Source organism: Vipera ursinii (assembly GCF_947247035.1).
Source record: "Vipera ursinii genome assembly, chromosome: 16".
Lineage (NCBI taxonomy): Eukaryota > Metazoa > Chordata > Lepidosauria > Squamata > Viperidae > Vipera > Vipera ursinii.
Genome location: NC_139529.1, coordinates 4,264,684 through 4,281,881, shown reverse-complemented (window position 1 = coordinate 4,281,881; position 17,198 = coordinate 4,264,684). Strand labels below are relative to the sequence as shown.

Here is a 17,198-nt window from a genome sequence, read left to right as displayed (position 1 = left end):
TTGGTAAGCGAATCACTGTTAAGTGAGAAGCTGGGGTTTTCCTAACTCAGTGCTTTCCACACAGTCCTCAGCTGACAGTCACAGTCGAAATTCATGTTGCTCAATTGGCTAGGTGAATTTTGCCCCGTTGTACGACTTTTCTCTCCGCAGTTGTTAAGTAACCTGGTCATTAAGTGAATCTGGCCTATTCCCCGTTGGCTTTGCTTGTCAGAAGGTCGCAAAAGGGCGTCACGTGACCCTGGAACGCTGCAACCGTCGTAAGCACGAACCACTTGTCAACCGGCTGAATTTTGATCGCTTGACCATGTGGGGACGCCGCAACGGTTGTGTGAAAAAGTCGCATTTTTTTCAGCGCCATTGTAACTTTGAATGGTCACGAAATAAACCATTGTATGCTGAGGACTACTTGCAGAGCTGCCTTCTGCAATTGACCGATGGGGATTTGGTCAATCCCAATAATAAGCCTTGGTGGAGCAGTGGGCTAATGCCTCCCTAAGTAACACCAGCTGCCTGCAATTAGTGCAGGTTCGAGTCCCACCAGGCTCAAGGTTGACTCAGCCTTCCATCCTTCCCAGGTAGGTAAAACGAGGACCCAGATTGTTGGGGTCAATTAAGCTGACTTTGTAATAATGCCGCTTGGGGTGTGTGTGAAAGCCCTAATAAACAGGCATAGACATAGAATGAAGGCTACTGCTAAGCTTGTAAGCCGCCCTGAGTCTTCAGAGAAGGGCGGGATATAAATGGAATTAAAATAAAAAATAAATAAAAATAATAATGATGATGATGTTGGAAGGGATCTTGGAGGTCATCTAATCCAACCCCCTCCTCAGGCAGGAAACCCTATCCCATTTCAGACAAATGGCTGTCCAGTCTCTTCTTAAAAACTTCCAGTGTTGGAGCATTCACAGCTTCTGGAGGCAGGTTGTTCCACTGGTTAATTGTTCTAACTGTCAGGAAGTTTCTCCTTAGTTCCAGGTTGCTTCTCTCCTTGGTTAGTTTCCATCCTTTGCTTCTTGTCCTGCCTTCAGGCACTTTGGAGAATGGCTTGACTCCCTCTTTTTTGGGGCAACCCCTGAGATACTGGAAGACTGCTATCATGTCCCCCCTCGTCCTTCTCTCCATTAAACTAGACATACCCAATTCCAGCAGCCGTTCCTTATATGTTTTAGCCCCCAGTCCCCTAATCATCTTTGTTGCTCTTCTCTGCACTCTTTCCAGAGTCTCGGCATCTTTATTACATCGTGGTGACCAAAACTGGGTGCAGCATTCCAAGTGTGGCCTTACCAAGGCCTTGTAAAGTGGTATTAACCCTTCACGTGATCTTGATTCCATCCCTCTGTTCATGCAGCCTAGCACTGTGTTGGCTTTTTTGGCAGCTGCAGCACACGGCTGGCTCCTATTTAAAGTGTTCCAGTGGTGCTCCAGATGTTTTGGGGTTCGCACCCGAGGCGCTGATGACGATTGGTGTCCTCCTTGCTTTCTTTTGCCACTGTCATTCTACTTCCATCTGCAGCTCTCCCCGTTTTGTGTGATTATTTTCGGGAACAGTGGCTACTCCTGCCGTTTGCGGACTCGTTCGATAGCCCTGCCTCCCCGCCTCTCGTCACTAGCAACACCCTTTTCGTCCTACGCATAGACAGGGAGGTGGAGGTGGCAAAATGCCTTGGTGGAGCAGTGGGCTAATGCCTCCTTAAGTAACACCAGCTGCCTGCAATTAGTGCAGGTTCGAGTCCCACCAGGCTCAAGGTTGACTCAGCCTTCCATCCTTCCAAGGTAGGTAAAATGAGGACCCAGATTGTTGGGGGCAATTAAGCTGACTTTGTAATAATGTCGCTTGGGGGGGGGCGCGAAAGCCCTAATAAGCAGGCATATACATAGAATGAAGGCTACTGCTAAGCTTGTAAGCCGCCCTGAGTCTTCGGAGAAGGGTGGGATATAAATGGAATTTTTAAAAAAATGTTGGAAAATCAGACGTAGTTTTGCAATCCACCTTCGGCGCGGTGAAGGGGTGCCAAGTTCGCACGGCTTCCCCCCTTTTTTTTTCTTTTCTCCCATGACAGAACTCTTTTATGTTGGCTTCTGGGCTGAGGGAACTCATAAAATACGATGCGGAATCCTCCTCAGCTCGAGGCACAGCCTGTCTTGACAAGATATTTTGGCTGGGGAGGAAGCCCATGTAGATAGTGGGGTGGGAAAGGAAATCCCAGGCACGTGTGTCTCACAAAACCGTCGCCGGCTGTTCTCTCCGTTTCGCTGGATTCTGAGATTTACAGAGGTAGCAAATGCTGCCCTGATCTTCTTCCCAGCAGTGGGAAGCCATCGGTTATTTTTCTGACGACCAGCAGCCCAATTTTTTCCTGCTCAACTGGTTGGAATCTGCACGAGCCACCGACGTGCATTTCAATAAACGTCTTTGGAGATTCTCAGTCATCCAGGACATGGTTGTCCCAAAGGTGGTTTTTCAGGAGGCAACTGGACTTTCTTGTTTTTCTCTCAAGAGACGTTGAGCTTCTCATCCCAGAAGCTTCTTCAGCTCCGACTGGATGGTGGGGAATGGAAGGATTTATACTCCTCGCAGACAGCTGGTCATTTGCATCCTTTTAGAGAGTCCTTGAGGCCACTTGCAGGTTTACTTGTGTCCTCAAAGTCACCTGAGTGCTGCAAACGGGTGTGGAGCCTTCTTGGCTGCAGGATGTTGTCTGCCCTGGGTCCCTTCCTTGTTGGAGACAAGGCTGTTGGGGAAGAATCTGGGTTGTCTGAATCGCAAACTGGAGCGCAAATGGTTCCTGTAATCCAGGCATCATAATCATAATAGTAAAGTTGGAAGGGACCTTGGAGGTCATCTAGTCCAACCCCCTGCTCAGGCAGGAAAGCCTACACCATTTCAGACAAGTGGCTGTTCAGTCTCTTCTTAAAAACTTCCAGTGTTGGAGCATTCACAGCTTCTGGAGGCAGGTTGTTCCACTGGTTAATTGTTCTGTCAGGAAGTTTCTCCTTAGTTCCAGATTGCTTCTCTCCTTGGTTAGTTTCCATCCGTTGCTTCTTGTCCTGCCTTTGGGCGCTTTGGAGAATAGCTTGACTCCCTCTTCTTTGGGGCAGCCCCTGAGATATTGGAACACTGCTATCATGTCACCCCTCACCCTTCTCTTCCTTAAACTACACATACCCAATTCCAGCAACCGTTCCCTATATGTTTTAGCATCCAGTCCCCCAATCATCTTTGTTGCTCTTCTCTGTACTCTTTCCAGAGTCTCAACATCTTTTTTACATCGTGGTGACCAGAAGTGGATGCAGGATTTCAAGTGTGGTCTTACCAAGGCATTGTAAAGTAGTAATAACACTTCACATGATCTTGATTCTATCCCTCTGTTAATGCAGCCTAGCACTGTGTTGGCTTTTTTGGCATGTCAAACTGCCAGCCCGCGGGCCGGTTGCGTCCCTCCAAAACCGCACCCACCCCATTGCCAGCAATGGGGGGGGGGGAGTCGCAATACATCGCGTGACGTCGCGAGTTTGACATGCCTGCTGTATGTCATCTGTAGACCATTTCAGAAAAAGCCACTCCACAGCGAACAGCGTGGCTCTCCTCTTTTGAGCAAGTTTGCGTTTTTTGCTTCCAAGCATAAGCCCTGTTTTGCAACTGATGACCCTTGCAACGATAGGTCAACAAACAATCCGGCTATTCTTCACCTCTGACCTCGTTGCACAGCCAAATATAATCGTCCAAAACAGCCGCGCAATCGCCAGTGTGGACATTGCAAAAATAAATAAATAAATAAACTATTTGTGTAATAAGCTATTTTGAACAGCTCGGGCAAACAGGTTGCGTGAATATGAGTGGCAAAACCGCACGTTTTCCTTTTTCCCGATTGATGCAGAAAGCGCGCTGCAAGCCCAGTTAGGAGTTACTGCTGTAAATAAACAAAATAAAGACATGTTTGGGTTTCTCATCCCCGTGTTTAGCCATGGATTGTTTAGATTAATTGCAAGTTTGTAACACAAGAGGCGGTGGCTCAGTGGGGTTAGGACGCTGAGCTTGTCAATCAGAAGGTCGGCAGTTTGGCAGGTCAAATCCCTAGTGCCGCATAGCAGAGCGCCTGTTACGCGTCCCAGCTTCTGCCAACCTAGCAGTTTGAAAGCACGTAAAAATGCAAGTAGAAAAATAGGGACCACTCCGGTGGGAAGGTAACAGCGTTCCGTGCGCCTTTGGTGTCTAGTCATGCCGGCCACATGACCACGTAGACATCCTCGGACAAGCGCTGGCTCCTCGGCTTTGAAACGGAGATGAGCACCGGCCCCTAGAGTTGGAAACGACTAGCACTCATGTGCAGGGGAACCTTTACCTTTACCTTTAACACAAGAGGCTGGGCAACATCTTGCAAGCAAACGATGGAGAAGCATTTCAGCCAGGAAATGACAAAGGCATTGGAGATGATCGGAGCAAGGGCATAGTCTCAATTCAGGGCACCCGATTGTGGAGTGTCTTCGTGGCTCACGAAGGGCTGGCAACCAAGCCTTTTAAGGTTTTCTTCCACCAACTTTCCTGTTTACCTGAGATTTTAAGTCAGGTGGTCCTTCTGTGCCGGCAAGATCTGGTTTTTCAAGCAGGGGAGCTTGAAAAGTCTGTAGGAGCAAAACATCAAAGGGAAATCCGATCACGCCTTTTCCAGCGAATACATTTTTATGAAGAGGCCGAATCTGGGCGTCATCAGCCAAACAGAACGGATTTACATACATTTCTCTAGCCGCCCTGATGAAGCTAGCTCACACACAAAAAAAAGTCTCTTGAAATAAAAGGGGGTGCCTTCGTTGAAGAACTGCCGCCAGACGCTTCCCGGTTTTCTGCCTCGTCTTTCCCCACGTTTCGGAGCAGATTTAAAATTTTCGCTCTGGGAAGTTTCTTCTTGCCCAGATGTATTTCAAAGCCGGTTTGAAAGCCCAAACGCGTCTTCCAGGTCATTCAGATCAAGAAATGTTCCATCTCAAAGCAGCGGTTTCTTCTCCGCTGGATGAGATGATGCTGCCTTCCTCAAGACTTCCTTTTTCTCCGCTTTTTCCAAACAGTTCAGTGGCCTTTTCTTGGCTCCGGTGGCTAGCTGAAAGATTAATGACTCTCCATTTAAATAGCCGGGCCCCTGGGGTTGTCCTTTCTGCCCCTATGGTTTTATGCCTTCTCCAGAAGGGATGCAACCGTTCAGAAGCCAAAGGAGCTTCAAATCACAGCTGGCAACCGATGCCAGGTCTAATAGAGGGCTCGGAAAGTAACCGTCTTTGCTTGCCAACCCGATTCCCCCCAATATTTCCAAGGAAAGGCTGCTGGAACCTCCGAAGGCGGGCTAACAAGTCAAAAGCAGCCCGGCGATTTAATTTATCTTCCTGCGTGCTCATTTCTTAAATATTTTAGTGCATCCGGCTAGCCAGAGATTCATCTGCGCTTGAAAATGCACTTAAGAGAGCTTCTTTATGCAGAAAATCTGTACAGGCGATCAGCAATATTCCTCTCCACCTCCCCACTCCCTTTTTTTTTCTTCTTCCTCATTTCCAGAACGAGTTTGTTTAGAGGCACTCCGTAGCCAAAGCCATGTTAGTCAAAAGCAAAACTCTTTTTCTATAACTACTTTGGGCTCATCGATTGCTGTCTAGAGTGCTAGAGGCGGGATTTATTGTTTCGAGCGTTTATGTATTGCCTCGTAACAAAACTTTGGCGTTGGGGCAGTTGCCGGTAAACCTGGTTAAAAAAAAAATTGCAGCGCATTAAAGCTTGAGCGTTGCAATAACTTGCCAGTGAACTAATGGCAAGGTATGTTTAGGCTTCTCTCAAAGACTGTTTTCTCCAGGCAGGATTTAGATCAGGATTTTTCAGTCTTGGCAGCTTAAGACAGGTGGACCTCAACTGTGGCTGCGGAATTCTGGGAGTTGAAGTCCACTTTGTGGCCAAGATTGAGAAACACTGATTTAGACACTCGAAACTCAGCCGTGGACATATTTTCAGATGGCTGCGTGTCCCAAATTCTCCTCTACAGAAAGCTGCTTTGAGAAATCTCCATTTCACCGTCATCCCTATTGCTTCTTCGCCTTTCCCAGATGAGCAGATGTTGTTGGCCTTCTCCAAGAAATAGCTTAAAAATTTGGAGAATTACAAAAAAAAAGATGTTGAGCCTTTGGAAAAAGTGCAAAGAAGAGCAACTAAGGTGATTAAAGGCCTGGAGACTGAAACATATGAAGAACAGCTGAAGGAATTGGGTAAAAAAAAGGTAAAGGTTCCCCCACACATGCGTGCTAATCGTTTCCAACTCTAGGGGCCGGTGCTCATCTCCGTTTCAAAGCCGAAGAGCCAGCGCTTGTCCGAGGACGTTTCCGTGGTCAAGTGGCCGGCATGACTAGATGCCAAAGGCGCACGGAACGCTGTTACCTTCCCACCGGAGTGGTCCCTATTTTTCTACTTGCATTTTTACGTGCTTTCGAACTGCTAGGTTGGCAGAAGCTGGGACGAGTAACAGGTGCTCACTCTGTTACGCGGCACTCGGGATTCGACCCGCCAAACTGCCGACCTTCTGATCGACAAGCTCAGCGTCGAAGGACTAGGGGGGACATGATTGCCGTGTTCCAGTATTTGAGAGGCTGCCACACTGAGGAGGGGATCAATTTTCTGAAGCACCCAGAAGGCAAGACAAGAAACAATGGATGGCAACTAATCAAGGAGAGAAGCAACCTGGAATTAAGGAGAAGCTCCTTAATGAACCAATGGAACAGCTTGCCACCAGAAGTTGTGGTTGCTCCATCACTGGAGGCTTTTAAGAACAGACTGGACAGCCACCTGTCTGAAATGGTATAGGGGTCTCCTGCTTGAGCAGGGGGCTGGACTAGAAGACCTCCAAGGTCCCTTCCAGCTCTGCTCTGATTCTGATCCTAAATTGGCTGTAAGAGTCCATTTTTTCCTGAATTCAGGAATAAGGCACCTGTGTGCTGAATTGTATGATGTGGACAGTTTGAGGATTAAACGTTGAGGTAGCTTGTTCTTTGGACTGTTCTCCTCGCCTTTTGTGTGCAGCTTTTGTTCCGTTCCCCTGGGTTTAATTCGGGCCTCGTCCCAAGAGCACCCAAAAAAATAATAAAATAAATTATTGCCAGCGTTCAGTGCCAGCATGCTCATTGGAGCGACGATGACCCAGATACAGTTCCCCCGCTGTGACGGATGCTGCTGGAGAGAACTTTGAACGGAGGCCAGAAATTAAAATTACGGTGCAGAAGGAACCAGAGGGCTTTGCCGTTTGTCATTGGTTTGTGTGTGTGTGTGTGTGGTAAGAAACTCCCTGCTATAGGGAGAAAGAGAGCATCTGTTTAAGCGAGGCTAGAAGGAAAATCAGCTTCCTGCTTTGAAGCTTCTCTTTTATTAACATCTGTGGGGGGAATGGCGCCCTTGATCTCCAAATGTAGAGAGAGCTTCTTCATCACGTGTTTGGGCCCAGCAAGTTGTGAGGGTTGCGCTAGAAAGCCATCTGTCCAGCAAGCCCAAATCTCGGTGCTTCTCTCCATTGCGGCACTTCGTGGGGTTCAGCTCCTGCACGGAAAGAGATGACAGGTTGCTTCAGACGTCGTTCCCATCCCATCATTGAGGTTGTCTGAAACGAGCTAGTGCCATCGCACTGTGAAATCTCCATTCCCTCCAAAACCCTAACAAGGCCACACCTGGAATGCTGCAACCAATTTAGGTCACCACACTACAAAAAAAAATATGTTGAGTATTTAGAAAAAGTGCAGAGAAAAGCCAAGTACGATGATCCAAGGCCTGGAGATTAAAACCTACGAAGAACAACTGCAGGATTTGGTTTTGGCTAGTCTAGAGAGAAGAAGGACTATTTGAGGGGCTGCCACAAAGAAGAGGGGGGTTACACTATTCTCCAAAGCACCAGAGGGCAGGACAAGAAACAATGGGTGGAAACTAAGCAAGGAGAGAAGCAACCTGGAATTAAGGAGAAACTTCCTAACAGTGAAGACAATTAACCAGTGGAACAGCTTGCCACCAGAAATCGTGGGTGCTCCATTACTGGAGGTTTTTAAGAAGAGGCTAAACAATCACTTGTCTGAGATGATATAGGTTGTCCTGCTTGAGCAGAGGGCTGGACTAGAAGACCTCCAAGGTCCCTTCCAGCTCTTATCTATTCTAAGGTGTCCCCTCTTTCCCTTTGTCTCTGTTGGCTTCCTCTGTGTTCAGGGTCTCCCCTTTGTAGAGCTGGTGGACATATTCGGAGGGCTTCAAACGGTTGGGTGATGTTCCTACAACAAGGGCAGGGTGATGTGAAGATGTCGTTTCATCTCTTATCTCGCTTGGGGCTGTTCTTCTGCAGACAGGATAGGTGTCCCAAAGGGGCTTTTCAAAAGGCGACAGGACTTGACGTTTGAAAAGCACCTTTGGGACAACCAAGTCATGGATGATTGAGAAGCTTCCTAGACAGACAAGATAGATGTTTTCCATCGCCCATCATTCTTTGTTGTTTTGGGAAAAAATACGTAGAAGAAAAAGATCTACTTTTGGATGTTAGAGTAAGGTAGGAACTGTCACCTTGCATTCCAGCTTTCTACTTATTTTTACTTAAGAGATTCAGTTTTCAGGCTGTTGACAAGATGCTAAAAGAAGTATCTGTGGGCTTCATCTTTGAACACAAGACTTCCTTAGAAATTCCTTTGGACAGAGAATCGGGAGTGACTCGAAAGTCACAGCCGAGCACACCTCAACCCCAAACGTGTAGTCTCTGGATCCAAAATTGCCGAGATGGAGACTTTTGCTTCCCTGGAATTTCTAAAGCAACTGCTACTACACCCACTGCTGGCTTCCCAATTGTTTATACCATGTTGGGCTGTATTACAACATTGCTGTGGGTTGGCCAAGTTACTTGATGGGCTACCTGCAAAAGAGTGGACCGAATGATGCCAGAGCGAGGAGCAAAGCTGTTAAGAAGTGAGGTCACTGGGAAAACCAGGATTTGTCCAAGCCTGTCTCGACATAACTGGTGGAGACAGTGATGGGTCGAATGCTTGTCTTTTCCAAAACAGACCATGGATATATTTAGCCCAGGAATGTCAGGCTGAGCTTTGCCCGGTCCTCTGCAGTCCAACAGGCTTTGAACCAGGCAGCGAGAACGCCGATCCGCAGGTATTGCAGCCATTTAAGACAGCCAGCCACACAGAGGAGGAATTACACACCCAGTGGCTAATTGTGCAAAGAGCAGGGATGGACGCACGAGAAGGTGCAAAGTCCAGCTAGAGAAATGGGAGAGAAGCAAAACAACAATGCCAGGCTGGGAGGGAGAAGCAGGATCCAAGACCGGCCCTGATGTGGCGAAAGACTTGCAGCCCACTTTTGATACGGCAACCTCTGGAGCATCTCTCTAGCTGGAAGACCACACGAGTTGGCCTGATTTCCTTGTGGGCTAGACGAAGGGTTCGTCGCGAGATGGAAAAAGCTTTCTTCAGACACCTCTGAGTCAAAGGCGTTTGCTCAAACCAGTTCAGAAGCAGCGTCCTAAATCCCTTCTCTGCTTGCCTGCCTTCGTGTCGAGAAGAAAGGCTGGTTGAGCAGGCTGGGTCAGACGGCTCCACCTTGCTGGCAAAGCAAGTGCCTGCTTAAAATGCTTTTCATCCCTGAAATAAATCGGAAGGGCGTCGTAGCTGTGAGGAGGTAGAGCGTTGGGCAAGGAAGAGGCCGCTGAGGGCCGGCAGCATCCAGAACCTTCAACAGAGGTAGGGGTTGAATGGGAGAAGGTCAACGGCTTGCTCTCTCCTACCGTGAAAGTGAGACGGGCATCTGAAAGAACACCAGGTGGGGTGGAAGCAAGCTTGTAATGCTGCTTTTTGTATGTTTGTTTATGGATGGAGATGGGTGATGGATGGATGGATGGATGGATGGATGGGATGGGATGTCAATGTCCGTTTCTGTTTGTAAGGGTGTGGGTGTGTCAAATGAGGTCTTGTGATAGGTCAGGTGTGAGTCATCAGTGAGGGCTTGTGATGGGTCTTCTGACAGGGAGGTTGGTCATCCTATGTCTGAGCTACAGATGGGTGGGTGGAGGGGTGGATAGACAGCGCTCCGTTTCCATCTGTCCTGTTTGCCATCCTTCGCTCCCTAGAGACTAAAATGGACGATGTGTGACTTTGAGCTGGCCACGAAGAAGGAGTGTCTCATCGGAGGGGGTGGCCCTTTGAGAGCTGTACGCAACGCAATTTCACTTTGATGTATGCCGATTAGTGTACATTCAAAGTGACAGTAAAGTTGTTGTTGTTGTTGTTCATCGCACAGTCAGCCAGATGTTCAGACTGGATTTGGCATTTTTGCCTACCTATCGAGTCCTTACCAAGGACCTGGGATAGGCAGATGTGGATGTTTGACGGTATTACAGATCTCGTCGCAGGATGGAAGCAGTTCCTAGTAAGGCCGCCTTTGGCAATTGACTGATGGCGAATTTGTCAATGCCAATGATGGTGTCCAAGTGGTTTGGACACCATCATTGGCATTGTTGTTTTGATATTGCACCCACGTTGCCTATTACTATTGGTACTACAACTGTTCTTGTTGTTATTATACAGAGCAAGCCTACTTTTTCTCTAGGATAGATACACAGACAGACAGATTTATTAGATAGATAGGTAGAGAGAGAGAGACAGGTAAAGAGATAAGTAGATAAAGAGATAGATAGATAGATAGATAGATAGATAGATAGATAGATAGATAGGTAGATGATGGATTGATAGATAGATAGAGCAAACGTATTTTTTCTGTAGAAACTCAGGGTAGCAAATAAAACCCCTGGACTCACCCCTACCCCCACCCCGTGATACATGATGGACTTGAGGAGGAAATTGACCATTCTCATGAGCTTCCATGTCAGATTTGAACACAGGTCTTCTCATCCCCCGTCCAATACTTTGGCAACTGATTTGAAAATCTGGGGAAATAATTAACTTGAACTTTTTCCGTTTGACCGGCTTTTCTGAAGTAAAAGCAGGATAAACAGGTAGATTCGAGATGGAGAAGGGAATAGAAATGGAAATATTTGTTCCAGTCCAGTCATCTGTGGGTAGAAAAAAAACTTGGTGGGTCCCTGGTTGCAAGGAGAGCCTCAGTCTAACGAGAATTTGAATTTAAATGCAGACAGTTCCAACGTATCTCGAAAATAACTTTATTCCTCTAAATAAAACATAAACACCTGAGTAATATTACCAATCTGCCCTTTGCTCTGATATAATGTTTACATTTTGGAACTTGACGTGGGAAAACGTGCCTATCACTAAATAGCGTGTGACCTAATTTGATAAGTTTATTTAACTTTTCTAGGTAGTAAAAAAAAGGGGGAAAAAAGAGGAATCCACATAGGTTTTATGTGGACAGGAGTGAGTAAACCATGTGTAAATGTGATCCAGCCCACTTACAGAAATTATGCAATGTGACACTCCATTTCAACAGACTGGGAAGGGCTTGCGATGTTTCTGGCTTCTCTCCGGTCCTTCGTGGTTACCACAAAGCAAGTAATGAGGTGGTGGACTGTAAGAAACTCTAATATTTAAGCTGAGTAAATAAAGCAGTTGATCACGCCTGGACGGCGAGCAAACATCCCCGGTTGGCTTATGCGTTCCTTTTATTTTCTCACGGCTAGATGAGCTTGCTTCTCATTCCCTGGCGAAGAAAACCCGTCCCAGTGGAGCTGGTGTATCTTGCTAAGGACTTGTGTGCCTGGTTCGGATTGGGCTTCGCACAGTCTGTGAAGCCGTGTCCCATGGACAAACTAGGGTTCTGTTGTGTTGTGAGGACCTGGCTATTCAGCAAACTCTGGTCGAACTCCCAGGGCTTTGTGTGTAAGATCTGTATTCAGCCGTTTGCTCTGTGGCTGGTTCTTCAGACATGGGAGAACCCCAGCAGATTCCCACCCCACCCCACCCCACCCCAGTCACTGCTTGTTATGGCCTGTCTTGTTGTGTAATCAAGATGCCAGACTGTGATGTTGCACTCTAAAGAAATCTCTGCCTGAGGGGTCCTTGGTGCCCTGTGAGCTAGCTTGTTCTCTTGCAGACGTGTCATTAGTCAAACTAGGTAACTAGATGTTCCTAGTTTGGATAAGGAAAGGTCTGCAAGAAAACAAGCCAGCTCACAGAGTACTAAGGATCCCACAGTTCTCCTCCTCCTCCTCCTCCTCCTCCTCCTCTTCGCAAACCCCCCTCCCTTCTAGCACTGATGATGTTCCCTAGTTGGCTCATGAAATGTCTGCCAGAAAACAAGCAAGCTCAGAGAGAACCAAGGACCCCACAGTTCTCCTCCTCCTCCTCCTCCTCCTCTTCGCAAACCCCCCTCCCTTCTAGCACTGATGATGTTCCCTAGTTGGCTCATGAAACAATAATAATAATAATAATAATAATAATAATAATAATAATAATAATAATAATAATAATAATAATAATTGGACTGCCATCTGTCAGAAATGGTGTAGGGTCTCCTGCATGGGTGGGGGTGGGGAGGTTGGACTAGATGACCTCCGAGGTCCCTTCAAACTCGGTTATTCAGTCGGGGCTGGAGAGCTGCTGGTGGCCTTCCGCAGAAAATAGACATCTTTCCTTCTCCTGGCAGAGCTGCAGGCGGCCTCTCCCGTGGAAACGGCCCGGTTTCTGATTTCTTCTGCTTCTGAATTTCTCCCCTGTTCTCTCTGGGCTTTGCAGGTGCCTGGTGGAACCTGACTCCAGGAAGGCCACACCTGGGTGAGCTTCTGAGCTGGGAAAAGACTTGAGAGGCTTATGTGGAGCTGCTGGTTGAAGTCCCAGCGCTTAGCCAAGATACCCAGGAGAAGGGGAAAGGAGAAAGGCGAAGAGCATCAGAGCTGAAATCTGCTGTAGCCATGGTAGGTCCTGCTGGCCGATCGCCCACGGGGGGCGGGGGGGGGGAGAGAGAGAGAAAGAGCGTCAGTCTGCAGCATGGAGGGTCTCATTCCCGGCCGAGGAACCGGCTTGCTGAACCAGCCGGCCACGGGCTTGCGGAAACAGGACTGCGTTTAAAGGCTCTCCTGCTCTTCAGCTGTGAAAAACAGACCTTGATTTATAGCGGGGACCGTTGTGGAAGGCCCAGTGTGGAGGCCGCGTGCATGGCATGAATTATTAAGTGCCAGTGCAGAAGATGGGCACAAATAACCTTTGCTAATAAAAGTGACATTTGCCAGTCGCAACCTCAGTGGGTTAGGACGCTGAGCTTGTCGATCAGAAGGTCGGCAGTGTGGCGGGTCGAATCCCGAGTGCCGCGTAGCAGAGTGAGCGCCTGTCACTCGTCCCAGCTTCTGCCAACCTAGCAGTTCGAAAGCACGTAAAAATGCAAGTAGAAAAATAGGGACCGCTCCGGTGGGAAGGGAACAGCGTTCCGTGCGCCTTTGGCGTCTAGTCATGCCGGCCACATGGCCACGGAGACGTCCTCGGACAAGTGCTGGCTTTTCGGCTTTGAAACGGAGATGAGCACCGGCCCCTAGAGTTGGAAACGACTAGCACGCATGTGCGGGGGAACCTTTACCTTTACCTTTACTTTACCTTGAACTCAGGGGGTCCGTGGGGAGGGGTTGTCCTTTTCGCTAGGGTTCTTCACGGCTGGGATTTGGAGGGCATTTCCCCCCCCTTTTCCCTGCCAGATGGCATTGATAGGGGCATTTTTATATATGTATACATATTGTTGTTAGCTGCGAAGTCGTGTCCGACCCATCGCAGCCCTATGGACAACGTTCCTCCAGGCCTTCCTGTCCTCTACCATCTTCTGGAGTCCATTTAAGCTCACGCCTACTGCTTCAGTGACTCCATCCACCCACCTCATTTTCTGTCGTCCCCTTCTTCTCTTGCCCTCAATCTTTCCCAGTATACACAGTACTTTTTTTGTAAAAGAAAAAGGTGCCGGAACTCACACACATCACACAACCCGCCTTGCCTACCCTACAAGGTTCCACCCCAAAAAAGGTGCCAGAACTCCGTTCTGAGCGTTCTATGACAAAAAAAGCCCTGCGCATGCACACACGCACACGCACGCACACACACACACACACACACACACACACACACACACACACACACACAGGAGGCTTCTGCAACTTCTCCCCAAAATAGCTGAAGAGAGGGATGGCTTTTGAGGAATCCTGGACTTGACTTGGATGCTCAGTCTGGAGGTTGACAGCACCGTGGATTCGGTAAGGCCAACCAAGAAGATCAAACATCTGGGTCTTCCGGATGTTGTGGCTTGGGGTGGGAGACCGGAGGGTTGCCTCCCACTTCTAGTCATCTCATCTCAGTCATCTAGTTTGAGATACTTTATTCCTGTCAGGGTGACATCTCACCTCCCTTTGAGGTCCTCTTCCTTTGGAGAAAGACGAGGTGCTGAGTAACCAGCCTTCCTTCTCCGGTGGACCAGTCAAAATGAGGTGCTTCCTTATTCCTTTCTGCTGGGAGGAAATTCGGAATGGAATAGAATGGAATAGAATAGAATAGAATAGAATAGAATAGAATAGAATAGAATAGAATAGAATAGAATAGAATAGAATAGAATAGAAAATATGGAATGAAATAATAGAATAGAATAGAATAGAATAGAATAGAATAGAATAGAATAGAATAGAATAGAATAGAATAGAATAAAAAATATGGAATGAAATAGAACAGAATAGAATAGAATAGAAAATATGGAATGAAATAATAGAATAGAATAGAATAGAATGCAGAATAGAATAAGAAATAGAATTAGAAGAGAAGAGAAGAGAATATCTTTATTGTCATTGTGTAACTCACAACGAAATTAAGTAAAAAAAAAAATCAGTGAAAACCCAGGGGTTTTGTCTTACTGCTCACCTCAAGGACTCTTCTGGACCAAGACTGTTTTCAGCCATGGCTAACCAAATGTCCGTCAGCAGGTCCTTGGCATGCTGGGTTGAGGTTATGTTGGGTTCTCATGATGGTGTCATGATATATGGCTTTGTCACTCAACAGTGAGACACTGGTGAAGCGGGCACAGCAACACCTGTGTTTTCTGCCTGTCCTCACCACTTTCTACTGAGGGACGATTGAGAGCATCCTGTCATATGGCCTTTTTGGAAGCCTCGCTGCTTCGGACAGGAAGGCGGTGCAGAGAGTGGTGAGGACGGCTGAAAAGATCGTTGGCAGAGTTCCCTCCCTGCCATCCAGGACGTGGCACAGAAGCGTCGCTTGAGCAGCGTCCGCCGGATTGTCTGGGACGCCACGCACCCTCTCCGCGGCCTGTTTTCCTTGTTCCCTTCTGGGAGGAAGGGGGCTCCGTGGCATCCGAAGCAGAACATCCAGTTGCGTTACATACGGTGTCGACCTTGTGAACTCTCAAGCTTCCTCCTTCCGTTACGTATCCAAGATGGAGAGCGATTAATATTTATATGTATTTGCATGTAAGGATGTAGGTATATACATATGTTGTATATAGCATTTGTATATGCGTGTTACATATGTGTACGCTTTGAGAGCAAGCAACAGAATTTCATTTTTAATGTGTGCCAGTGTGCCCACAGTAAAAAAAAATGACAATAAAGGTGATCTTATCTATCTTGTCATTTCGACTAATTGGTTTCTCTATCATCTTTGGCAGGGGTAGACAACCTTGGCTCTTTTATGACTCGTGGACTTCAACTCCCACAATTCCTGAGCCAGCCATGCTGAGGGGAGAGTTTTTCAAGCTGAGCCATGCTGGCTGAGGACTTCTGGGAGTTGAAGTCCACAAGTCATCAAAGGGCCAAGTTTGAAGACCCCTGCCCTGTACCAGGGGTAGGCAACCTTGTCTCGTTTATGACTCATGGACTTCAACTCCCAGAATTCCTGAGCCAGCCATGCTGAGGGGAAAGGGAGAGGTTTCCATGCTGAGCCATGCTAGCTCAGGAATTCTGGGAGTTGAAGTCCACAAGTCCTAAAAGAGCCAAGGTTGCCTACCCCTGATCTTGGGGAACCTCACCTTGACCTCGGTTCCTTCCTGCCCCTCCCCGCAGAGATCAATCCGATCGTTTGCTAACGATGACCGGCACGTGATGATGAAACATTCGATGATTTATCCGTCTCCAGAGGAACTCGAAGCTGTCCAGAACATGGTTTCCACCGTCGAGTGTGCCCTTAAGCAGGTCTCCGACTGGATGGACGAGACAAGCAAGTCTTCTCGGATGGAGGACAGCTCGGAGGACCAAGAGGAAACGGCTGATGGCCGGAGTAGCAAGTGAGTGCTTGAAACGTGGGCGGACCAGTTGTGCTGGGTGGAAAATTTACTCCACGCACAGCTCAGTAGGTGATCTGCTTGGGCTTTGAAGGTTCATAGGTATGGAGAATATTAGGAAAGAATGTGAGATGTCATCTTCCTGGCAGAAGACCAAGTCTCCCTTCTTCCCTATGTAGAATAGAGAATAAAATATAGAATAACAGAGTTGGAAGGGATCTTGAAGGTCATCTAGTCCATCCCTCTGCTCAGGCAGGAAACCCTATCCCACTTCAGACAAACGGCTGTCCAGTCTCCTCTTAAAAACCTCCAGTGTTTGAGCATTCACCGCTTCTGGAGGCAGGTTGTTCCACTGATTAATTGTTCTAACTGTCAGGAAGTTTCTCCTTAGTTCTAGGTTGCTTCTCTCCTTGACTAGTTTCCATCCGTTGCTTCTTGTCCTGCCTTCGGGCACTTTGGAGAATAGCTTGACTCCCTCTTCTTTGGGGCAGCCCCTGAGATATTGGAAGACTGCTATCATCTCACCCCTCACCCTTCTCTTCATTAAATTAGACAGACCCAATTCCAGCAACCGTCCCTTATACGTTTTAGCCTGCAGTCCCCTGATCATCTTTGTTGCTTTTCTCTGCACTCTTTATGTTCAGGAACATACCCTGTTTGCCCCACCCCACCCCAAAAATAAAACGTAACTGAAAAATAAGCCCTAGCCTGATTTTTCAGGAGGCTCATAATATAAGCCCCACGCCAAAAAGAAGCCCCAATTAAGATCATCAGCCAGACGGACGCACTTAGTACCGTATTTTTCCGAAAAATAAGACCTAATGCGTCTTTTGGAGCAAAACGTAATATTAAAACCCGGTCTTATTTTTGGGGAAATGTGGTCTCAGGGCTGGGCTTGAGTAACCAGCTCATCCTGTAGCTCCTTCTGGGATCTTGAGATCTTCTCGGCTAGAATTTGCCGAGCTAC

General features: G+C 47.6%; 1 protein-coding gene across 8 annotated transcripts in view; it reads left to right on the top strand.

Moving 5' to 3' along the window:
- STRBP (spermatid perinuclear RNA binding protein) overlaps positions 1-17,198 on the top strand; it is an 80,914-nt gene that overhangs the window by 24,355 nt on the left and 39,361 nt on the right. For 7 of the 8 annotated variants that reach the window (XR_014493912.1, XM_083375098.1, XM_083375097.1 and 4 more), the window contains exons 2-3: positions 12,706-12,884; positions 16,014-16,234. Coding sequence is in view for 7 of the 8 variants with exons in the window: in XM_083375098.1 (XP_083231224.1) it covers positions 12,882-12,884; positions 16,014-16,234 (224 nt within the window). In the remaining variant the exon portion in view is untranslated. Of the gene's footprint in view, positions 1-9,455; positions 9,742-12,705; positions 12,885-16,013; positions 16,235-17,198 lie in introns of those variants that run through there. The other variant, XM_083375093.1, reaches the window with a different exon arrangement.